The sequence below is a fragment of the Oncorhynchus keta genome, chromosome 2, assembly GCF_023373465.1.
Source record: "Oncorhynchus keta strain PuntledgeMale-10-30-2019 chromosome 2, Oket_V2, whole genome shotgun sequence".
Lineage (NCBI taxonomy): Eukaryota > Metazoa > Chordata > Actinopteri > Salmoniformes > Salmonidae > Oncorhynchus > Oncorhynchus keta.
In genome coordinates this window covers 31,774,424-31,793,126 of record NC_068422.1, presented here as the reverse complement: position 1 = coordinate 31,793,126, position 18,703 = coordinate 31,774,424, and the positions used below count along the sequence as shown (strand labels likewise).

The window sequence follows — 18,703 nt, the reverse complement described above, 5'->3', positions numbered from 1 at the left end:
GTTTCATGATTATCTGTACGGCGCAAAGCTCTTGGTGCCCACGGACAATAACTTCCCCTACGTGCAAACCACTGCCAAGCTGAATGCCACAGGCCAGAGGTAGATGACCACTCTCACCAACTACGAGTTCAAGTTGCAGTACAGGCCAGGGCGAGTGAACATTGATGCCGACTCCCTGTCAGGATGCTCACACATCAGTGCTGAAGAGGATGGAGACTGGGTTGAAATCCCCTCATCAAGGGAGTCAGAGCCATTTGCTGAGTAATGACTGCCAAAGTCTCTTCAGGCAGTATCTCTGAGAGGGCAACTGTGAACAAAGGAGTCCCGCCCGGGGCTGTCCCTGAAGCCTATGTGAAATTCACTACTCTGAAGATCGATGGGCTATCCTGCCTGAGTCCTGAGGATCTGTGATGCTCACAGCTCTGGGGCCAAGTGTTATCCACAGTCAGCCAGGCCCTGGGGTTAAGAAAGTAACCCTTCCTAAGAAGAAACACAAACCCAGAAGAAGCCTTTCTCGTGAGGTCATGAAACATGCTGTACAAGGAAAGGATGTTTAAGTCAAAGGTCCCAAATTACAAACAGGTGTCAAATAAAGGGAGACAAGGCCAACAGAACAGGAACGTTTGATGACACGTCCTTCTGAGAAACTTGGATATGTTTGGGAGGGGCGATGGCTTGGATGGTGATGGCTCGAATAATCAGTCATCTGAGCCAATGGCAGAGCCATAGATTTAGCAGACTGCACCCGGTCATACGAGGGCAGGACTTACTTCCTGCTCTCAGAGCTCAGTGGAGCAAAACTAAGGTGATTTTAGAGGAGGGAGGATGTTACACAGCTAAGATCGAGCTCATACATTAGTGAAGAGGAGTCTGAACAGATTCAATGTAAAGTCAGTGAGCTAAGAAGAGAAAGAAAACCGTTTTTTGGAAGCTAAAGATAAAAAGCTGTAAGAAACAAATTAAGTAGCACAGACCTCTGGGAATGAGATGAGATGAAAGCAAAAAAAACTCTACAGAAGCAGGCAGGCAGAGCATGCAGAGCGAGGCGGGTGGAAAGGACAGGACAGGCACAGCAGTGACTGTATGCTAGCAAGATAGTCCATATCTCAAAACATCTTCAATAAGTGGATTAATTGGTATAATTTATGGTAAAGCCTCAACCCGTAGCTACCTCTTCCAATTCAAATGAGCTTGAAAGTGAATTATGACAACATTTTTATTGTTTTGTGTGACTACAGCCCCTGCGATAAAATGCCCAGTGATATCCACCATCAGCCAGGCCCTGGGGTTAAGAAAGCAGCCATTCTTAAGCAGAAACACAAAGCCAGAAGAAGCCATTCTCCTGGGGTCATGGGACATGCTCATACAGAGATGGAGTGCTGTACAGGAACCCCAAGACCTGCCGTTCAGTTTGACAGAGACAGCTGGTCCTGCCCCAAGAGTACCACCATGCTGTTATGAAGTCACCGCATGATGATATGACTTGTCCAAGCAAGATTTTACTGGCCTCGCATGTCTTGCGACATTGAGCAACACTGCATGAACTGTGCAAGGTGTATCCATTGGAAGACACTACCCCCATGGGCCGCTGAGCTTGTCACCCATGGAGCTGATCTGCATCGACTTCCTGACACTGGAGAATGACAGCAGAAACATCAGCAACATCCTCATCATTACAGACCACTTCACCCACTATGCCCAGGCATACCCTAAAGGACCAGCTTGTAAGCACAGTGGCCAAAGACGTGGGAGAAGTTCTTTGTACACTATAAACAAGAGTCCACTACAGTCAAGGAAGATACTTCGAGAGCCGACTGATCCACCAAATGCTAACCCTTGTGGGGGTAAAGAAGTCAATAACCTCTCCCTATCATCCTCAAGGGAACGCAAAGGTGGAATGCTTCAACCCTATGCTGCTGAACATGCTTGGCATTCTGGGTCCAAGCAGAAGTCCACCGGGGGCCAGCATATAGCTCACCTTGTGCACGCCTACAACTGCACAAAGAACGACTCCATTGGTTTCTCACCATACCACCTCATGTTTGTTTGGGAGAGAGTTAAGGCTACCAGTCCACCTGTATTTCGGAGTGAACCCTGAGGGAAGCCCTTCAAGTGACTAACTGCAGTACACAGTCAAGCTCAAAGACCCGCTACATGAGGCGTACAACCTTGCATGAAGTGCTGCAGGGTGGAAAAATGCTGCAAAGAAGGCTCATGGGGACAAGAAGGTGAAGCATTAAGACCTCCAGCCTGGAGTCCTCCTCCAAAATGTTGGCGTGCCCGGAAAGCACAAGATAGCCAACTGATGTAAGACTGAGCCATACCTCATCTCAAAGAAGCTCCCAGGCCTACCCACCTACCAGGTAAAGCCGGAAAATGGCCGTGGACCAATGAAAACCCTGCACAGGAACCACATGCTGCCCATTAGCCAGATAGTGGAGCACACTGATCAAGATGAAACTCTGCCAGCCACAGGAGGAGGAAAACTGAACAGCCCACAGGGAGCGTTGCTATCCAGTCCCCATCCCCTTGCTGTCGGATGGATTTGAGGCAGAAGAAAGCAATTCAGAGGATGACCTTACCAGGCAGTTTCTAAATCCAGAAGGAGGAAACTGTCCTGCCTTCCAGGTCAACAGTGGACACTCGGGTCATCCCAAAACTGCCAGTAGTTAAGCGGTCTTGTGATGAGTTAGGTACACCTCACAACACTACTGTAGTACACTGAGGTATATGGGTATTTTGCAGCATCTTCGGTATGAAAAGGGTAACAAAGGTATAAGTACTGCTGATGTTTTGAGAAGCATTCCTTTGAGTTATTTTATTTTTCTTGGATGAAACATGGTCTATGTTTACATGTGTATATGTGTACTTTTACAATGTCAAGCTCTGACATGCTGACAATACTGTGTAAATATTAACCTATTTCATACTTTTGAGGTCAAAGGTGTAGGGACTTGTTGGGAGGTTTCTTTTGTAAGGGGTGTATGTAACCCCCTGGTTACTTTTTTTTTTTTTTTAGCCCAGACTGTATTATTTACTGTGTGCTGACATTATTGCATGTGGGACACATTTGTGAGATGGACCGATTGCTAGCCAACAGTGCGATGCGCTTGAGAGAAGACTTACGAAAACTACATGCAAACAACATTTGCTAACTAGTTGAGTCAAGGAGTTACAGTTGTGTAACTCGCTCACCAGTGCAAATAAATGTAGTATATAAAAGTACACCAGTATGTGGACACCCATTCAAATTTGTGGATTCTGCAATTTAGTCACACCCGTTGCTAACAGGTGTATAAAAAAGCATACAGCCCTGCCATCTCCATAGACAAACACTGGCAGTAGAATGGCTTGTACTTAAGAGCTCAGTAACTTTTGTGGCACGGTCATAGGATGCCACCTTTCCAACAAGTCAGTTTGTAAGATTTCTGCCCTGCTAGAGCTGCCCTGGTCATCTGTAAGTGCTGTTATTGTGAAGTGGAAATGGCTAGGAGCAACAACGGCTCAGCCGCGAAGTGGTAGGTCACATAAGCTCAAAGAATGGGATCGACGAGTGCTGAAGCCCGCAAAAACTGTGTTCTCGGTTGCAACACTCACTACCGAGTTCCGAACTGCCTCTGGAAGCAACATCAGCACAAGAACTGTTCGTCAGAAACTTCATGAAATGGGTTTCCATATCCGAGCAGCCGCACACAAGCCTAAGATCACCATGTGCAACGCCAAGCGTCGGCTGGAGTGGTGTAAAGCTCGCCTCCATTGGACTCTGGAGCAGTGGAAACACGTTCTCTGGAGTGATGAATCACGCTTCACCGTCTGGCAGTCATCAAATGGACAAATCTGGGTTTGGCAGATGCCAGAAGAAGGCACTATGCATTCGGGCATGTAGCGAACTGTAAAGTTTGGTGGAGGAAGAATAATGATCTGGGCTGTTTTTCATGGTTCAGGCGCCTTAGTTCCAGTGAAGGGAAATCTTAACGCTACAGCATACAATGACATTCTAGACAATTCTGTGTTTCCAAATTTTGGGCAACCGTTTGGGGAAGGCCCTTTCCTGATTCAACATGATCATGCCCTCAAGCGAGGTCCACACAGAAATGGTTTGTTGAGATCGGTGTGGAAGAACTTGACTGGCCTGTACAGAGCCCTGACCTCAACCCATTCAAACACCTTTGGGATGAATTGAAACGTCAACTGTGAGCCAGGCCTTCTCGCCCAACATTAGACGCCGACCTCACTAATGCTCGTGGCTGAATGGAAGCAAGTCCCCATAGCAATGTTCCAACATCTAGTGGAAAACCTCCCCAGAAGAGTGGAGGCTGTTATAGCAGCAAAGGGTGGACCAATTCCATATTTATGCCCATGATTGTGGAATGAGATGTTCGACTAGCAGGTGTCCACATACTTCTTTCAATTTGAGTTGTCCCATTGTAACTGAAGAGGACCGTTTTGTTTTTTGTGGTTTTCATAAAAAGGAACTGTGTAGAGCCGTATCAGTGTGTTTCATTGGGACAGCCATAGGTCCATTGACTAGTGGTTTCCATTTGCACGCTGCATAATCCGGGTAGCCATTTGATTAGCTGTTCAGGAGTCTTATGGCTTGGGGGTAAAAGCTGGTGAGAAGCCTTTTATTCCTAAACTTGGCACTCCGGTACCGCTTGCCATGCGGTAGCAGAGAGAACAGTCTATGACTGGGGTGGCTGGAGTCTATGACAATTTTTAGGGCCTTCCTCTGACACCGCCTGGTATAGAGGTCCTGGATGGCAGGCAGCTTAGCCCCAGTGATATACTGGGCCGTACCAGGCAGTGATGCAACCAGTTAGGATGCTCTCGATGTTGCAGCTGTCAAACCTTTTGAGGATTTGAGCATCCATGCCAAATCTTTTTAGTTTCCTGAGGGGGAATAGGCTTTGTCGTGCCCTCTTCACGACTTTCTTGGTGTGTTTGGACCATGTTAGTTTGTTGGTGATGTGGACACCAACAAACTTGAAGCTCTCAACCTGCTCCGCTACTGCCCCGTCGATGAGAATGGGGGCATGCTCGGTCCTCCTTTTCCTGTAGTCCACAATCATCTCCTTTGTCTTGATTACGTTAAGGGATAGGTTTTTATTCTGGCACCACCCTGCCAGGTCTCTGACCTCCTCCCTATATAGACTGTCCCGTCATTGTCAGTGATCAGGCCTACCACTGTTGTGTCGTCTGCAAACTTAATGATGGTGTTGGAGTCGTGCCTGGTCATGCAGTTGTGGGTGAACAGGGAGAACAGGGGACTTAGCACTCACCCCGAAGTGGCTCCAGTGTTGAGGATCAGCGTGGCAGATGTGTTGTCACCTACCCTTACCACCTGGGTGTGGCCAGTCAGGAAGTCCAGGATCCAGTTGCAGAGGGAGTTGTTTAGTCCCACGATCCTTAGCTTAATGATGAGCTTTGAGGGCACTATGGTGTTGAACACTGAGCTGTAGTCAATGAAAAGCATTCTCACGTTGGTGTTCCTTTTGTCCAGGTGGGAAAGGGCAGTGTGGAGTGCAATAGAGATTGCATCATCTGTGGATCTGTTTGAGCGGTATGCAAATTGGAGTGGGTCTAGGGTTTCTGGGATAATGGTATTAATGTGAGCGATGACCAGCCTTTCAAAGCACTTCATGGCTACGGGTCTGTCATTTAGGCAGGTTACCTTAGTGTTCTTGGGCACAGGGACTATGGTGGTCTGCTTGAAACATGTTGGTATTACAGACACAATCAGAGACATGTTGAAAATGTCAGGGACGACACCCACCAGTTGGTCAGCACATGCCTGGAGCACCCGTCCTGGTAATCCGTCTGGACAAGCGGGTTTGTGAATGTTGACCTGTTTAAAGTTCTTACTCACGTCTGCTACGGAGAGAGTGATCACACAGTCGTCCAGAACAGCTGATGCTCTCATGCATGCCTCAGTGTTGCTTTCCTCGAATCGAGCATAGAAGTGATTTAGCTCATCTGGTAGGCTCGTGTCACTGGGCAGCGCGTGGCTGTGCTTCTCTTAGTAGTCTGTAATAGTTTGCAGGCCCTGCCACATCTGACGAGTGTCGAAGCCGGTGTAGTACGATTCAATCTTAGTCCTGTATTGGCGTTTTGCCTGTTTGATGGTTTGTCTGAGGGCATAGCGGGATTTCTTATAAGAGTCCCGCTCATTGAATGTGGCAGTTCTACCCTTTGGCTCAGTGCGGATGTTGCCTGGTTTCTGGTTGGGGTATGTTGGGATATGTACGTACAGTCACTGTACGTACACTGTGGGGACGATGTTGTTGATGCACTTATTGTAGAAGCCAGTGTCATGACGTTGGCCTGGGGGTAGGTTCATGACAGTCATAAATACCTCTTTCCCCCTCTCTACCCTACTGATTTTACATTTGCAAAACCCTTGGTTAACATAGAGATTCTGGGAACTTCAGTAAGTGGGGGGAAATGAACTATATTCTGGTAATCCGACCAATTGACCATATGTGGTGGTACTTAATGAATATGATGTCAGTTTGGTTGTCATCTGAGACATTCTCATCAATGATAAGATGACAAACTCTACAGTGGAAAGTCTACACAGAGTTATCAGATTCACATTAAATTGTTGTTCAATTTAAATGTTTGAATATGAAATCATTCGTGATGGGATGAAATGTGATTTTAGCTTCTAAAATGTGAGATTTGGATTTTCATAAGGTAGGCTCAATCAGTGGCCCGCCCCTGTGAAGGGACATGGGCTATAAAACTTTTCAAACACGCCCTCCTCTTCCTTCCTATATAAAGCCTTGACGACAATGTAACCTCCTGTTCCGAGGATGTGAGGACGACGGTCCAATGTCAGAATGCTTCAGATAATAACTACAGAACGAAGCCAACATCAGCGTGAGCTTTGGTTGAACTTTGAACTCTTATTCACTGCAGAATTGATACCTCCTAGCCGTTGAGTTGGCAACAGCAGCTGCAAACGCAGGTTAGGAAGGAACAGACAGAGTATCCCGTCTACCACACAACGATGTTACTACAACATATCTAATTTACCAGCAGAGATATTCTTCAAAGGACAAAGGACTCGGTTTGGCAACACGGCCTTCCATCTAACACCAACCTACTGAAGCGCAGCTCAGAGTAAATATTTATTGCATTTTCCTTTTCCAAATGGGCGGTAATTTAGAATGCATAAGATTTTGTATTTACGATAGCACAGCTTCGCCTTTTGTTCCTCAGTCTTCCTGCTCTTTCACTCAAACCCTTTTCTTTTGTGTAACAAGCTGTTAGATGAGACTGAATTAAGGTGACGATTAATATTGACTATTGATGTAAAATATTACTAGGTCTTTAAGAGTTTATTCAGAAGATAACAGCTCTATAAATATTATTTTGTGGTGCCCCGACTCTCTAGTCAATTACATGTACATGATTAGCTCAATCAGGTCATTTTAATTACGGATACATTATTTTATAGAATAGCATGTCATATCATTTAATCCGGCATAGCCAAAGACACGACACCAGTGACTGATGTGGTGTACTCCTCAATGCCATCAGAGGAATCCCGGAACATATTCCAGTCTGTGCAAAACAGTCCTGTAGCTTAGCATCTGCGTCAACTGACCACTTCTTTATTAACCAAGTCACTGGTGCTTCCTGCTTTAGTCCTTGCTTGTAGGCAGGAATTAGGAGGATGGAATTATGGTCAGATTTGTCAAATTGGCAGGGGGGGGGTATGCGTTTCTGTGTGTGGTGTAAAGGTCGTCTAGAGTTGTGTTCCCTCTGGTTGCACAGTTCACATGCTGATAGAAATTAAGTAAGACTGATTTCAGTTTTCCTGCATTAAAGTCCCCGGCCATGAGGAGTGCTGCCTCTGGGTGGGAGTTTCCTGTTTTCATGGCATTTTGCCAATATGTCACGGCCAAGGGCTGTTCTTATGCATGACGCAACACGGAGTGCCTGGACATAGCCCTTAGCAGTGGTTTGGCCATATACTGTACTACAAACCCCTGAGGTGCCTTATTGCTTTTATAAACTGGCTACCAATGTAATTAGAGCTGTAAAAATAAATGTTTTGTCATACCCATGGTATAAGGTCTGATACCACAGCTGTCAGCCAATCGGCATTCAGGGCTTGAACCACCCAGGTGAAGGTACTGCACTATTTTATTCAAGATTAGGCCCGCCCAGTCCACACTCCACACAAATTCATACCCACCCACATTCCTTGCCATCTACTGTACATTTTCACACACATCAGTGGATTTAAGTAGACACATTTTCTTTTTATCCACACAGCTTATAAAATGAAATCCCTTTTCCAACTGTGCACTCGCACATTATACAGTTTATTTATTTTATTTTTTTTTTACAAATAACCATTCAAATGCTCAAATAAAATACTTGTTTAAAAAAGTGTTTTAAATACCAGATACCCAAATACACATGTATTTAAGCCCAGGTCTGATTAGCACATGCCAAATACATTCTTGAAAGAGAGAGCGAAAGTGTGCGAGAAACGAGAGAGGAGTACTGGGTGGTCAGCTGACCTGGAAGCGGAGGATGATGGTCCAGATGAGGCCAAGGGTGAGGCGGTGGTTGCCGTCGACAATGTCATGAGAGCCCATGTTTTCTAGGTGGACCCTCTGCTCCTTGAGGAACTGCAGGGCCTTGTCCACGTTCTCCAGGCAGTGGATACGCATGCGCCCCTTAGTGGGCTTGGGCTGCAGAGGGGAAAGAAAGAGTGGGATAGGTGGTATTAACACAGGCAAATTACATTAGTGTCACTCAAACGCTTCATGTAACTGATATTCTACTGCCAACAATCTAAACTGTTTGGTTTTGTGTATTGTAACTCCCTTGGCTGATGACCTACTTAGCAGACTTCTTTAATCCTTGAGGTAGGCAGATTTAGGATTTACCTGTGTCTATTACACAACAATAAAAAATAATGTACATTATATACAGGGACATATCTATGGTATATCAGTGAATGATGTGGCTGTTGAGGAGACTAAATTACTTGGTGATACCTTAGATTGTAAACTGTCATGGTGTAAACATTTCGATTCTATGGTTGTGAAGATGGGGAGAAGTCTGTCCATAGTAAAGAGATGCTCTGCTTTTATGACACCACACTCCAAAAAGCAAGGTTCTTTTTGATCTTATATGGATTATTATCCAAATAAAAACCTAGTTAAGCTGCATCTGGCCCAAAACAGAGTGGCACGTCTTACTCTTCATCGTAATCAGAGGGCTAACATGAATACTAAGCATGCCAGTCTCTTGGCTAAGAGTTGAGGAAAGACTGATGGAATCACTTCTTGTTTTTATAAGAAACAATGTGTTGGAAAATCCAAAATGGTTTGGATAGTCAACTTACACAGCACTGACACAAACACTTCCCCCACCAGCCATGCCACCAGGGGTCTTTTCACAGTCCCCGGGGCCAACAAATTAAAGGAAACGTACAGTATTATTCAAAGCCTTATTCAAAGCCATGAGTGCGTGGAACTTCCTTCCATATCATATAGGGCAAGTGAATAGCAAACCTGGTTTCAAAAAACAAATAAAACAACACTTCACGGCACAACGCCTCTCCCCCATGTGACCTACTTGTTGTGTGTATGTACTGACATGTGACCTACTTGTTGTGTGTATGTACTGACATATGTGTAACTGATCGATGTATACACGCACACTACATGTAAATGTTTTTACATTTATGTCAATTGTAAAGTATTTCATCTGTAATGTATTTTTCTTTGTGTCGGACCCCAGTAAGACTGGCTGTCGTCATTGTCGTCATTAGTCATTTTTTAATGACTACCTCATCTCTGTACCCCACATATACAATTATCGTAAAGGTCCCCCAGTCGAGTAGTGAATTTCAAAGACAGATTTAACCACAAAGTCCAGGGAGGTTTTCCAATGCCTTGCAAAGGAGGGAACCTATTGATAGATTGTTTTTCTTTTACCGGACATTGAATATCCTTTTGAGCATGGTGAAGATATTCATTAGACTTTGGATGATGTATCAATACACCCAGTCTCAACAAAGATACAGGGCTATTCATTTTCTTCTTGCTTTCAAATAGGCACATTTTTCTCTTCTCTCCCCTGCAACTCTTTCCCGGGTCCTTGGTGTACAAGATAAAGTAGTGCTGTTTTCCATCAATATACCCGGTAAAATAATGGTTAATAAACAACTCTAAGGGGGTCCTATAAAATATGTGATTTTCCCCGCCAAAATTGTGTTTTGTATTTTCCCAAACTATGTTCTCGGTTACATCTTTCCTGCTTTTATATATTTTTTGTTTTCACTCTCAAAATTAAAATTGTTCATTTTTTGGGGGTCTGGAAGAAAACTAAACATTTTATATTTAATGTAATTCACCTAGCAAGTGAGGAATGTGCTAACATGCCGGTCTAGCAATGGTTCTGTACTGTTGCTGCTCATTTCATGGCAAAGTTTGCAAATAACAAATTATATACTTACTCATGATATACGCTAATCTGCCAGGTTAGCCTACTTTGCAGGTAACATTTAATTGAGAAGGTTTTGGGGAAAGTATTTCTGTCAACCCACAAGACAGTTATCACATCAACTTGCTACACATTGGAAGATTGACAAAACGCACCCACCACAGACCGACAGATGGGCAATATTGCTGGATATTAATTGGCGGATATTGTGTCAGGTTTGGCTTTTTAAGCCTTGTACTTTCAGAATTGTTTGGTGAGCTACTCATAGGTGGGCTGCGAGCTACTGGTAGCTTGTGATCAATCTGTTGGAGACCCCTGCATTAATGAGCACCACTCTCCATATTTTCAAGCATAGCGGCGGCTGCATCATGTTATGGGTATGCGTGTAATCTTAAAAGGACTGGGGAGCATTTCAGGATGAGAAAGAAATGGAATGGAGCTACGCACAGGCAAAATCCCAGAGAGAAAAAAACTGTTTCAGTCTGCTTTCCACCAGAAACTGAGATAAATTCACCTTTCAGCAGGACAAACTAAAACACAAGGCCAAATCTACACTGGAGTTGCTCACCATGAAGACAGTGAATGTTCCGGAGTGGCCGAGTTACAGTTTTGACTTACAATAAATCTGCTTGAAAATGGCAAGACTTGAAAATGGTTGTCAAGCGAAGATCACAACCAATTTAACAGAGCTTTAAGTCTTTTGTAAAGAATGAATGGGCAAATATTATACAATCCAGGTATGCAAAGCTCTTAGATACTTACCCAGAACAGCTCACAGCTGTAATCACTGCCAAAGGTGATTCTAACAGGGGTGTGAATACTTATGTAAATGAGATATTTCTGTATTTAATTTCCAATAATTGTGCAATGTTTTCTAAAAACACATTTTCACTTTGTCATTATGGGTTGTGTGTACATGGGTGAGAAAAATGGTTTTTTAATCCATTTCGAATTCAGGCTGTAACACAACAAAATGTAGAATATGTCAAGGGGTATGAATACTTTCTGAAGGCATTGTATGTCCAGAGACAGGTCATCTAAAGCTTTCCCAGGATTAGAGCCCATTCTCTATGGGTCATGACCTAGGAAGTACCCAGGGCCTGAACCTGTTGGGACAGCTGGAGAATACCAGTCTCCTCGGCCCAACATGAATAACACCAAACCAGAGAGATACCCATCTGGCACTTTAATGTAGTGTTTGGTGGAATGAACTCTAACATGGAATTCCTACTCTTCATGAAACAGTTGAGAAATGGCGGCTGGCTTGAATTCAGTCGTCTGACTTGAGATCATTTAGCAGGATGTTGTTCACTTCCCCACTGTTTCGCTCTCAAAGATCTCATTGATCATATCTGCCTTCCTTTCCTCCATCATAGAAAATCAACTGACATTTTTCCGTTTTGTTGTAGTTTTTTTTGTCTTACTTCCTCGAAACAGCCAAAAGAGAGGGAAGGACAAAGGACTCATATTTTGAAGGGACCACAGTAGACTGCATTCACTGGGAGTGAGTTGAAGCTGTGGTCAGATCTTTCTCACAGCGAAGCCCTGTGAGCTCCCTCAATAGAGGATCTTGGCACGTTCCACTGGAAATCACAAGGCAGAGGGTGATTGGGGGATTAGTGGTAGGGGCTGTAATCGGCCTTAATTGAGTTTTGATTCCAGAGCTGTCTGGACGAGTCCATCAGAGAGCTGCCTTTCAAAAGCCACTGATGGTGAAGGGAGGGGTGAGGAGGGGAGGGGTGCATGAGCTAAATTGAGACATAGTTAATCAAACCTATCAGCGCTAACTTTGCTAAACCTCTCTTTTAGCGGCAATCCTGCCATGATAATTACTTCTCTCCCCTCCTTCAGCACAGCTGCTAAGATGGAAAAGTTCAGTATGAAGTTTGCTCTCTAACGTCACATGCGTACTACTACTACTACTACTACTACTACTACAGTCAGTAATTATGTTTTGGTTTTGCCTTAATCTCTTTGACGCCAGTCTGGGCATAAGGTCTAACCTAGCTTGGCCTCTAGCATTCTGTAAGCACTCAGCCTGTCTTTGTGTAACCACATGCTATACTGCATTGACTGTATAATTGGATCTGCATTAGTGTGTTTGTGGTACATGTAGGTTTTTTAAACGTGTATTTCTGTGTTTGTCAGATGCCTGGGTGGATCTCTCAGTGTACATTTGTGAGTGTGTCTGGTAGTGTATATTTCCATGATGTTTCCATGCGAGATAACAGGATCCATGTAACCTAATATATGTGACCCAGTCTGAAACTCTAGCAGAGCATAAACCAATAGGACATGCTACTACTATCCACTTCACCCTTATATCCTCAACCGAACTGCTCATAACCTCTCCATGGTATACAGGTAAAGACCATGACTTTACCAGGGCTGCTTTGAATACATTCTGTCCCAGAGGTGGAGAGAGTAGTTAAGGTGTGTCTGGTTTTATAAATGTTGACTCTGTAAGATATGACAAGGGAGTGATCTGTATATAACGTGTAACATAGCTATATACATCAGAGTGGGTGAGGGTTGAGTGAGAGACAGGTTTGTTTTTTATCAACAAAACCGACGAGTGGGCAACTATGGGGCAAAACAGACTGGGCTGGCTTTGACTGTTGATAACATGTAAGCTATATTTCATCTTCAAATGTTTAATGAAAACAAAAACATTTGCACAATGAGCAGTTGTTAACTGTAACAATGTATTTTTTAGATACAACTAGCTAGAGAATTTTAGCCATATTAGCATAGACATGATATCACTCAAAACAAGACATGGTATCAACAACAAGATAAAACAAGCTGAAAAGAGCTAATTCTGATTCCCCACAAGGCAGCTTCTTGTCATTGATGCTAGCCATCTGACCTTTCAGAATCATAACAATACACACCTTTCGGACACATTGAACAGCACGCATCATTTTCATGAAGTTGTCAGCCAACCCGTCTATACTGCTGAACCACAAACGTAGCACAGATAAGACCCGACATTCCTATGCTGTCCCTTAAACGACATAGCCACGTTCATTTGTATTGACGAAAACCTATAAAACTAGTAATTAAACAGACTTCAAAACACAGGTCTCTGTTTGGCTTTCATACTTTGTTCGCTCATCACCTGAAGCACAAGACGGATATACATGCAGGCGAAGTCTTGCAGCCGAAGTCTTGCAGGTGTTTACAAGGTTTTGCGCATGTGCCTGGTGATAAAAATCTCAACACTAGTACGAGCCCAAGAACGTACTTTTTTAGTCCGAGTACCTTACACGTTATGTTCAGAAGCGAATTGGCTCTGGTAGCCAAAACAACTAAATACAGATACACAGGAATGGATTCTCATTTGCCGTACTGTTCTAGAATCAAAGCCCTCTACTTTCATATCACATAAAATAATTTCACAAATGCTAAATATACAATTACTGTATCTGTTTTAACCAGTTTTAACTTCAGTTAAGTAAACTATATTTTTCTTAAGGGTAGCTTAACTTCTTTCGTGGTTATGTAGTTGATAGTTTACCAAACTATGACCTGGCCTTAGTATTTTGTGTTTTCTTTAATATTTTGGTCAGGCCAGGGTGTAACATGGGTGATTATGCGTTTGTCTTGTCTAGGGGTTTTGTAGATTAATGGGGTTGTGTTTAGTAGAGTAGTCTAGGTAAGTCTATGGTTGCCTAGAGTGGTTCTCAATCAGAGGCAGGTGTTTATCGTTGTCTCTGATTGGGAACCATATTTAGGCAGCCATATTCTTTGAGTATTTTCGTGGGTGATTGTTCCTGTCTCTGTGTTTGTTTGCACCAAATAGGGCTGTTTATTGTTTTTGTATATTGATCATTTATCATCTTCATTAAAGATGTATAAAGAAAACCACGCTGCATTTTGGTCCTCTCTTTCGACGGAAGAAAACCTTAACTGCTGATATCATGCAAAGCACAAATAAGATTGTAGTAAGAGAAACAACTATGACTACAAATAAATACTCTTTCAAGTTGAAAAATAGAAGTAACTGACAAAATAATGGAAACACTTGAGAAAATTAGGGATAAAAAGTATATTGAAAGCAGGTGCTTCCACACAGGTGTGGTACCTGAGTTAATTAATCAATTAACATCCTATCATGCTTAGAGTCATGTACAAAAATGCTCGACAGGCCATTATTTTTGTAATTATTTTGGCGACCATGGCTATGTCAACATAGGATGACAATGCTCCCATCCATAGGGCATGAGTGGTCACAACGGTTTAATGAACATGAAAACAATGAAAACCATATGCCATGCCAGTCTCAGTCACCAGATCTTAACCCAATTGAACACCTATGGGAGATTCTGGAGCGACGCCTGAGACAGAGTTTTCCACCACCAATAAAACACCAAAATATGGAATTTCTCGGGGAAAAATGGTGTCACACCCCTCCGATAGAGTTCCAAACACTTGTAGAATCTTTGCCAAGGTGCATTGAAGCAGTTCTGGCTCGTAGTGTCCCAACGCCCACTTAAGACACTATGTTGGTGTTTCCTACATTTTGGCAGTTACCTGTATGTGTGCCCTGTAAAATCAGTGAAGAAAATGAACTGCTTACGTACCAGTTTCTCCCCAGAGAGAACCTCCAGTAGTTTGATGAGCATACGTCCATCTCTCAGGTCCATATAGAGGTCAGTGATCCTGCAGGACACTCTGGCTAGGTGGGAGTTGACCCACTTGGTGAAGGTCTTCTTCTGCACCGCTTCACGCTCATCTACAGGGAGGAGCAGAGAGAGAGAGAGAGATCAGGGGTTAAGTTTTACTTCTGCATTCTAGAATGGTAACATATTCACCAGGTTATTATCTGGGGGTAGAAGATGTGTAACGTATTTTACAGTTCCACTAACGTGTGCTCTTCTTTAGAGACTGAGACACACACACACACAACATCCTGCTACGATTAAGTTCTGGGCACTCAGAAAAACAGCGGCACAATATATGCTACAAAGCTAACACTCCAGCTGTGCAGCTAACAGAGTAGAACGTGAGGGTTTGCAGGCCTCATCAGAAACAGCACATTCCACTCATCCTTCCTGTTTATGCCAGGTGTCCCTCGCTTTCCTGGGCGGAGGGTTGTTGGCCTTTGTTACCGTTCGTCTTCTGTTGAAAACATACACCAAGGCCGTCATTGTTCTTGGAAGAACTGTGTAGGGTGTAGCTTCCTCTGTCTAAGAAGTACAATGTCGCTACTGTAGCTAGCTAGCTAGCTGACTTCTCTTTCACAGCAACAGAGTACTGTAAATATCAACATTTCACAGGCCAGGCGGGTTCTTAGTAAACATACTTGAATGCTCAATATGTTTCTTACAATAGTCTGAAACAGACTTATTCGTTCGTATACACCGTCTTTAAATAGCCAGTCTTGTTTGCACAAGCTAAATGTTGTTAGCATAGCTGGAGTTATTCTCACAGAACAACTATATTCCTAACATAATGGTCTTGCTGCCAGATAGTCTTCTGCACATACTGTAAGCCAAGTGATATTTGTTGCGCTGGTCTCCAGTCTACTGTACATGCTATTCATGCGAGCTAGCTGCTGCTAGTGTCGTTAGCTGGTCATGTTCTCACAGGGTTGTTCTAATGTAGTGTTTCCATGCACCCTTACAAAAAAAGATTGGCGTTTTGAAACTGCAGTAAAAGTGCAGTAACTGCAGTCGAGTGTAGTATTTTGGACGCAGTAATTGCAGAAAACTGCAGCGTACTATATAGTTGAACTGAAGTTATACTGCACTTTAACTTTAGTTACACTGACAAATTACTGCAGTCGAGTGTGGCATTTTGGATGCAGTATTTTCAGCATACTGCAGTTATACTGCACTCTGACTACAATATTTTTTCGTAAGGGCAAGGCAGGTGGTCTGGCCCAGGCTTCTCATCCTACCGCAGACCCAATAAATATCAGTCACAACGTAGTACAGGAGCCAGGTCCAAGAGAACCAGCTGCCCCTCTGCTGCATTAGCCATGAACATCATCATGACACACACAGTCTTTTACTAACCTTGTGGGGACTCACCATTGATTCCCATTCAAAATCCTATTTTCCCTAACCTAACCTTTAACCTCGAACCCTAAACCCCATAGAAATATCCTTTCTCCTTGTGGGGGACGGCAAAATGGCCCCATTTTTGTGGGGACTTCTGGTATAGTTAAGCATGTCCAGACACACACACACACACACACACACACACACACACACACACACACAAAGTGTGCCAACTGACGTCTCCGCTTCACAAGGTATTCCTCATATGAACTCAAAGCCGGTTGCCATGGAAATCTGGCTTTGAGAGGAAGTTTCACAACCTCCCTCCATCAGGGTGGGTCTCTCTCTGTCTCGCTGACTGTGAGAGATGACACCCGTTAACAAAGTGCACCGATGCACTTTCCCTTCCAGCTCCAGCCCAGCCGTCAGCTCAGAGGACGTTGCGACATCACAGCGTGACCAGACTGCTAATAAAGCAGCAGCATGACTGTGTGATATCATGTAGGTACCAAACAGCACACTGTCCAACAGCCTGAGAGCCGGGTCCCAGAGATAGTAGATAGTGGCCTTTATGAGTCCCAGTGCCCAAGGCAGAGGCAGATGGAGGCGGCGAGACAGAGGGAGCTGTGTGCCCCACTGTGGGGGACCAGTCAGAGCAGCACAGAGACAATGAAGCCAGTGTTCTCTGCTCTCCATCATACCACGCAAAGCAGCATCAGACGGCATCAGGCCTTATCACTGACTAGACTAAGTAACATTCAGCTCCTTCACTGTGACACGGGCTGCATGGTTAGATCATGCCTGTGTGGCCTCAGGGGGGCTAGGTTAGTCATGACTTTGGGAATCAGGAAAAAGGCTTTGTAAATCAGGGTGATGCTGGATATTCTTAGCAGCACATAAGATACCAAACAAAAGCAACAGAATGAAAGGTAGCTTCAAATACAAAACAGTAAAGTGAAATAGTCCATTCACAATATAAATGTTGCTTTAAGACACATGACCCTGTGTGCTGTTCAAGGTTCCAATTACTTGTTGACACAATCAGCTGCAGTTCAAAAGGGCATCAAATGTCTAAAATAAATGTGCGTTCTAAAGCTGAGATAGAGACGGATGGAGGATATGGGTGGAGCTGGACATGTCCTGAGTGTCTGTAAACAGGGTTTCCTGCAGGGGAGAGCATCTGGCCTTCACAGCAGAGCCCAGGAAAGGGAAACCCTCGGTCAACAGATATACACACGCTTGCATACACACGCTTGCACACACACACTTTATCTCAACCTGCAGCTCTCTGGCTCTGCAGAGTACAAACAGTAACCCCCTTGGACCACAATCCCAACAAGCAGTCACAGACCACAATCACAGACCACTGATCAAGACCCACAAACCACAAGTCTACCAAATGATCAGACCACTGACAAGACCACAATCTGTGGACAGCTGCTATGCTATGCATGATGTCCTGATCACTGAACTGTGTGCAATCAATGTCAACTCCTTACATCAAAAATACCTAAAAGTTAAATGCTATTAGTCTGCCAAGACCAGAGTTGTTTTACTGTGTGGCTGCTGAAAGGCAGTGTTAATTTCAAAAGTCAAAAGCAGTAATGTACACTGTATAAAAGTGTTAAGAATATTATGTAATAGCATTACAAAGCAACGTCAAACTATTATCAGGCCTGGTAGTACATGACTTGGCCTCTCAAGTAATAGAGTCAAGGAAAAGAAGGAACTAGGAAAGAGACAAAGTTTAACGGTGAGATAAAAGACAAAATGACAGAGATGAATGTTGTCACATCCTCTCTGGCTCCTCATTAGATGATTCTAGAATTAGTGTGAGGCAGCCAGTGCACTCACACAGACACCGAATGTAAAGGAGGCATGCTATTTTTCACAGGCGTCTGCAGGGCCTTAGGTGCAAATGTTGAGCATTTCTGTGAAACGGCTCCAAAATGGACTGAGGTAATTAACAAAAGAGTTGTGAGTTGGACAAGGAAAGGATGTTTAAGTCCAAGGCCCCATTTCCAAACCGGTGTCAAATAAAGAGAGACAAGGCAGACAGAACAGGACCGTTTGATGACACGTCCTTCTGAGACACTGGATGAGTTTGGATATGTTTGGGAGGGGCGATGGCTTGGATGGTGATGGCTCGAATAACCAGTCATCTGAGCCAATGACAGAGCCATAGATTTAATCCCAGTGACATTTAGCAGACTGCACCCGGTCAT

General features: G+C 43.9%; 1 protein-coding gene across 2 annotated transcripts in view; it reads right to left on the bottom strand.

Annotated features, from left to right (window-relative positions):
- LOC118399352 (spectrin beta chain, non-erythrocytic 1) overlaps positions 1-18,703 on the bottom strand; it is a 119,068-nt gene that overhangs the window by 42,777 nt on the left and 57,588 nt on the right. For both annotated transcript variants that reach the window (XM_035795379.2, XM_035795370.1), the window contains 2 exons: positions 15,057-15,208; positions 8,535-8,708 (listed from right to left, as the gene is read on the bottom strand). In XM_035795379.2, the coding sequence (XP_035651272.1) occupies positions 8,535-8,708; positions 15,057-15,208 (326 nt within the window). The remainder of the gene's footprint in view (positions 1-8,534; positions 8,709-15,056; positions 15,209-18,703) is intronic.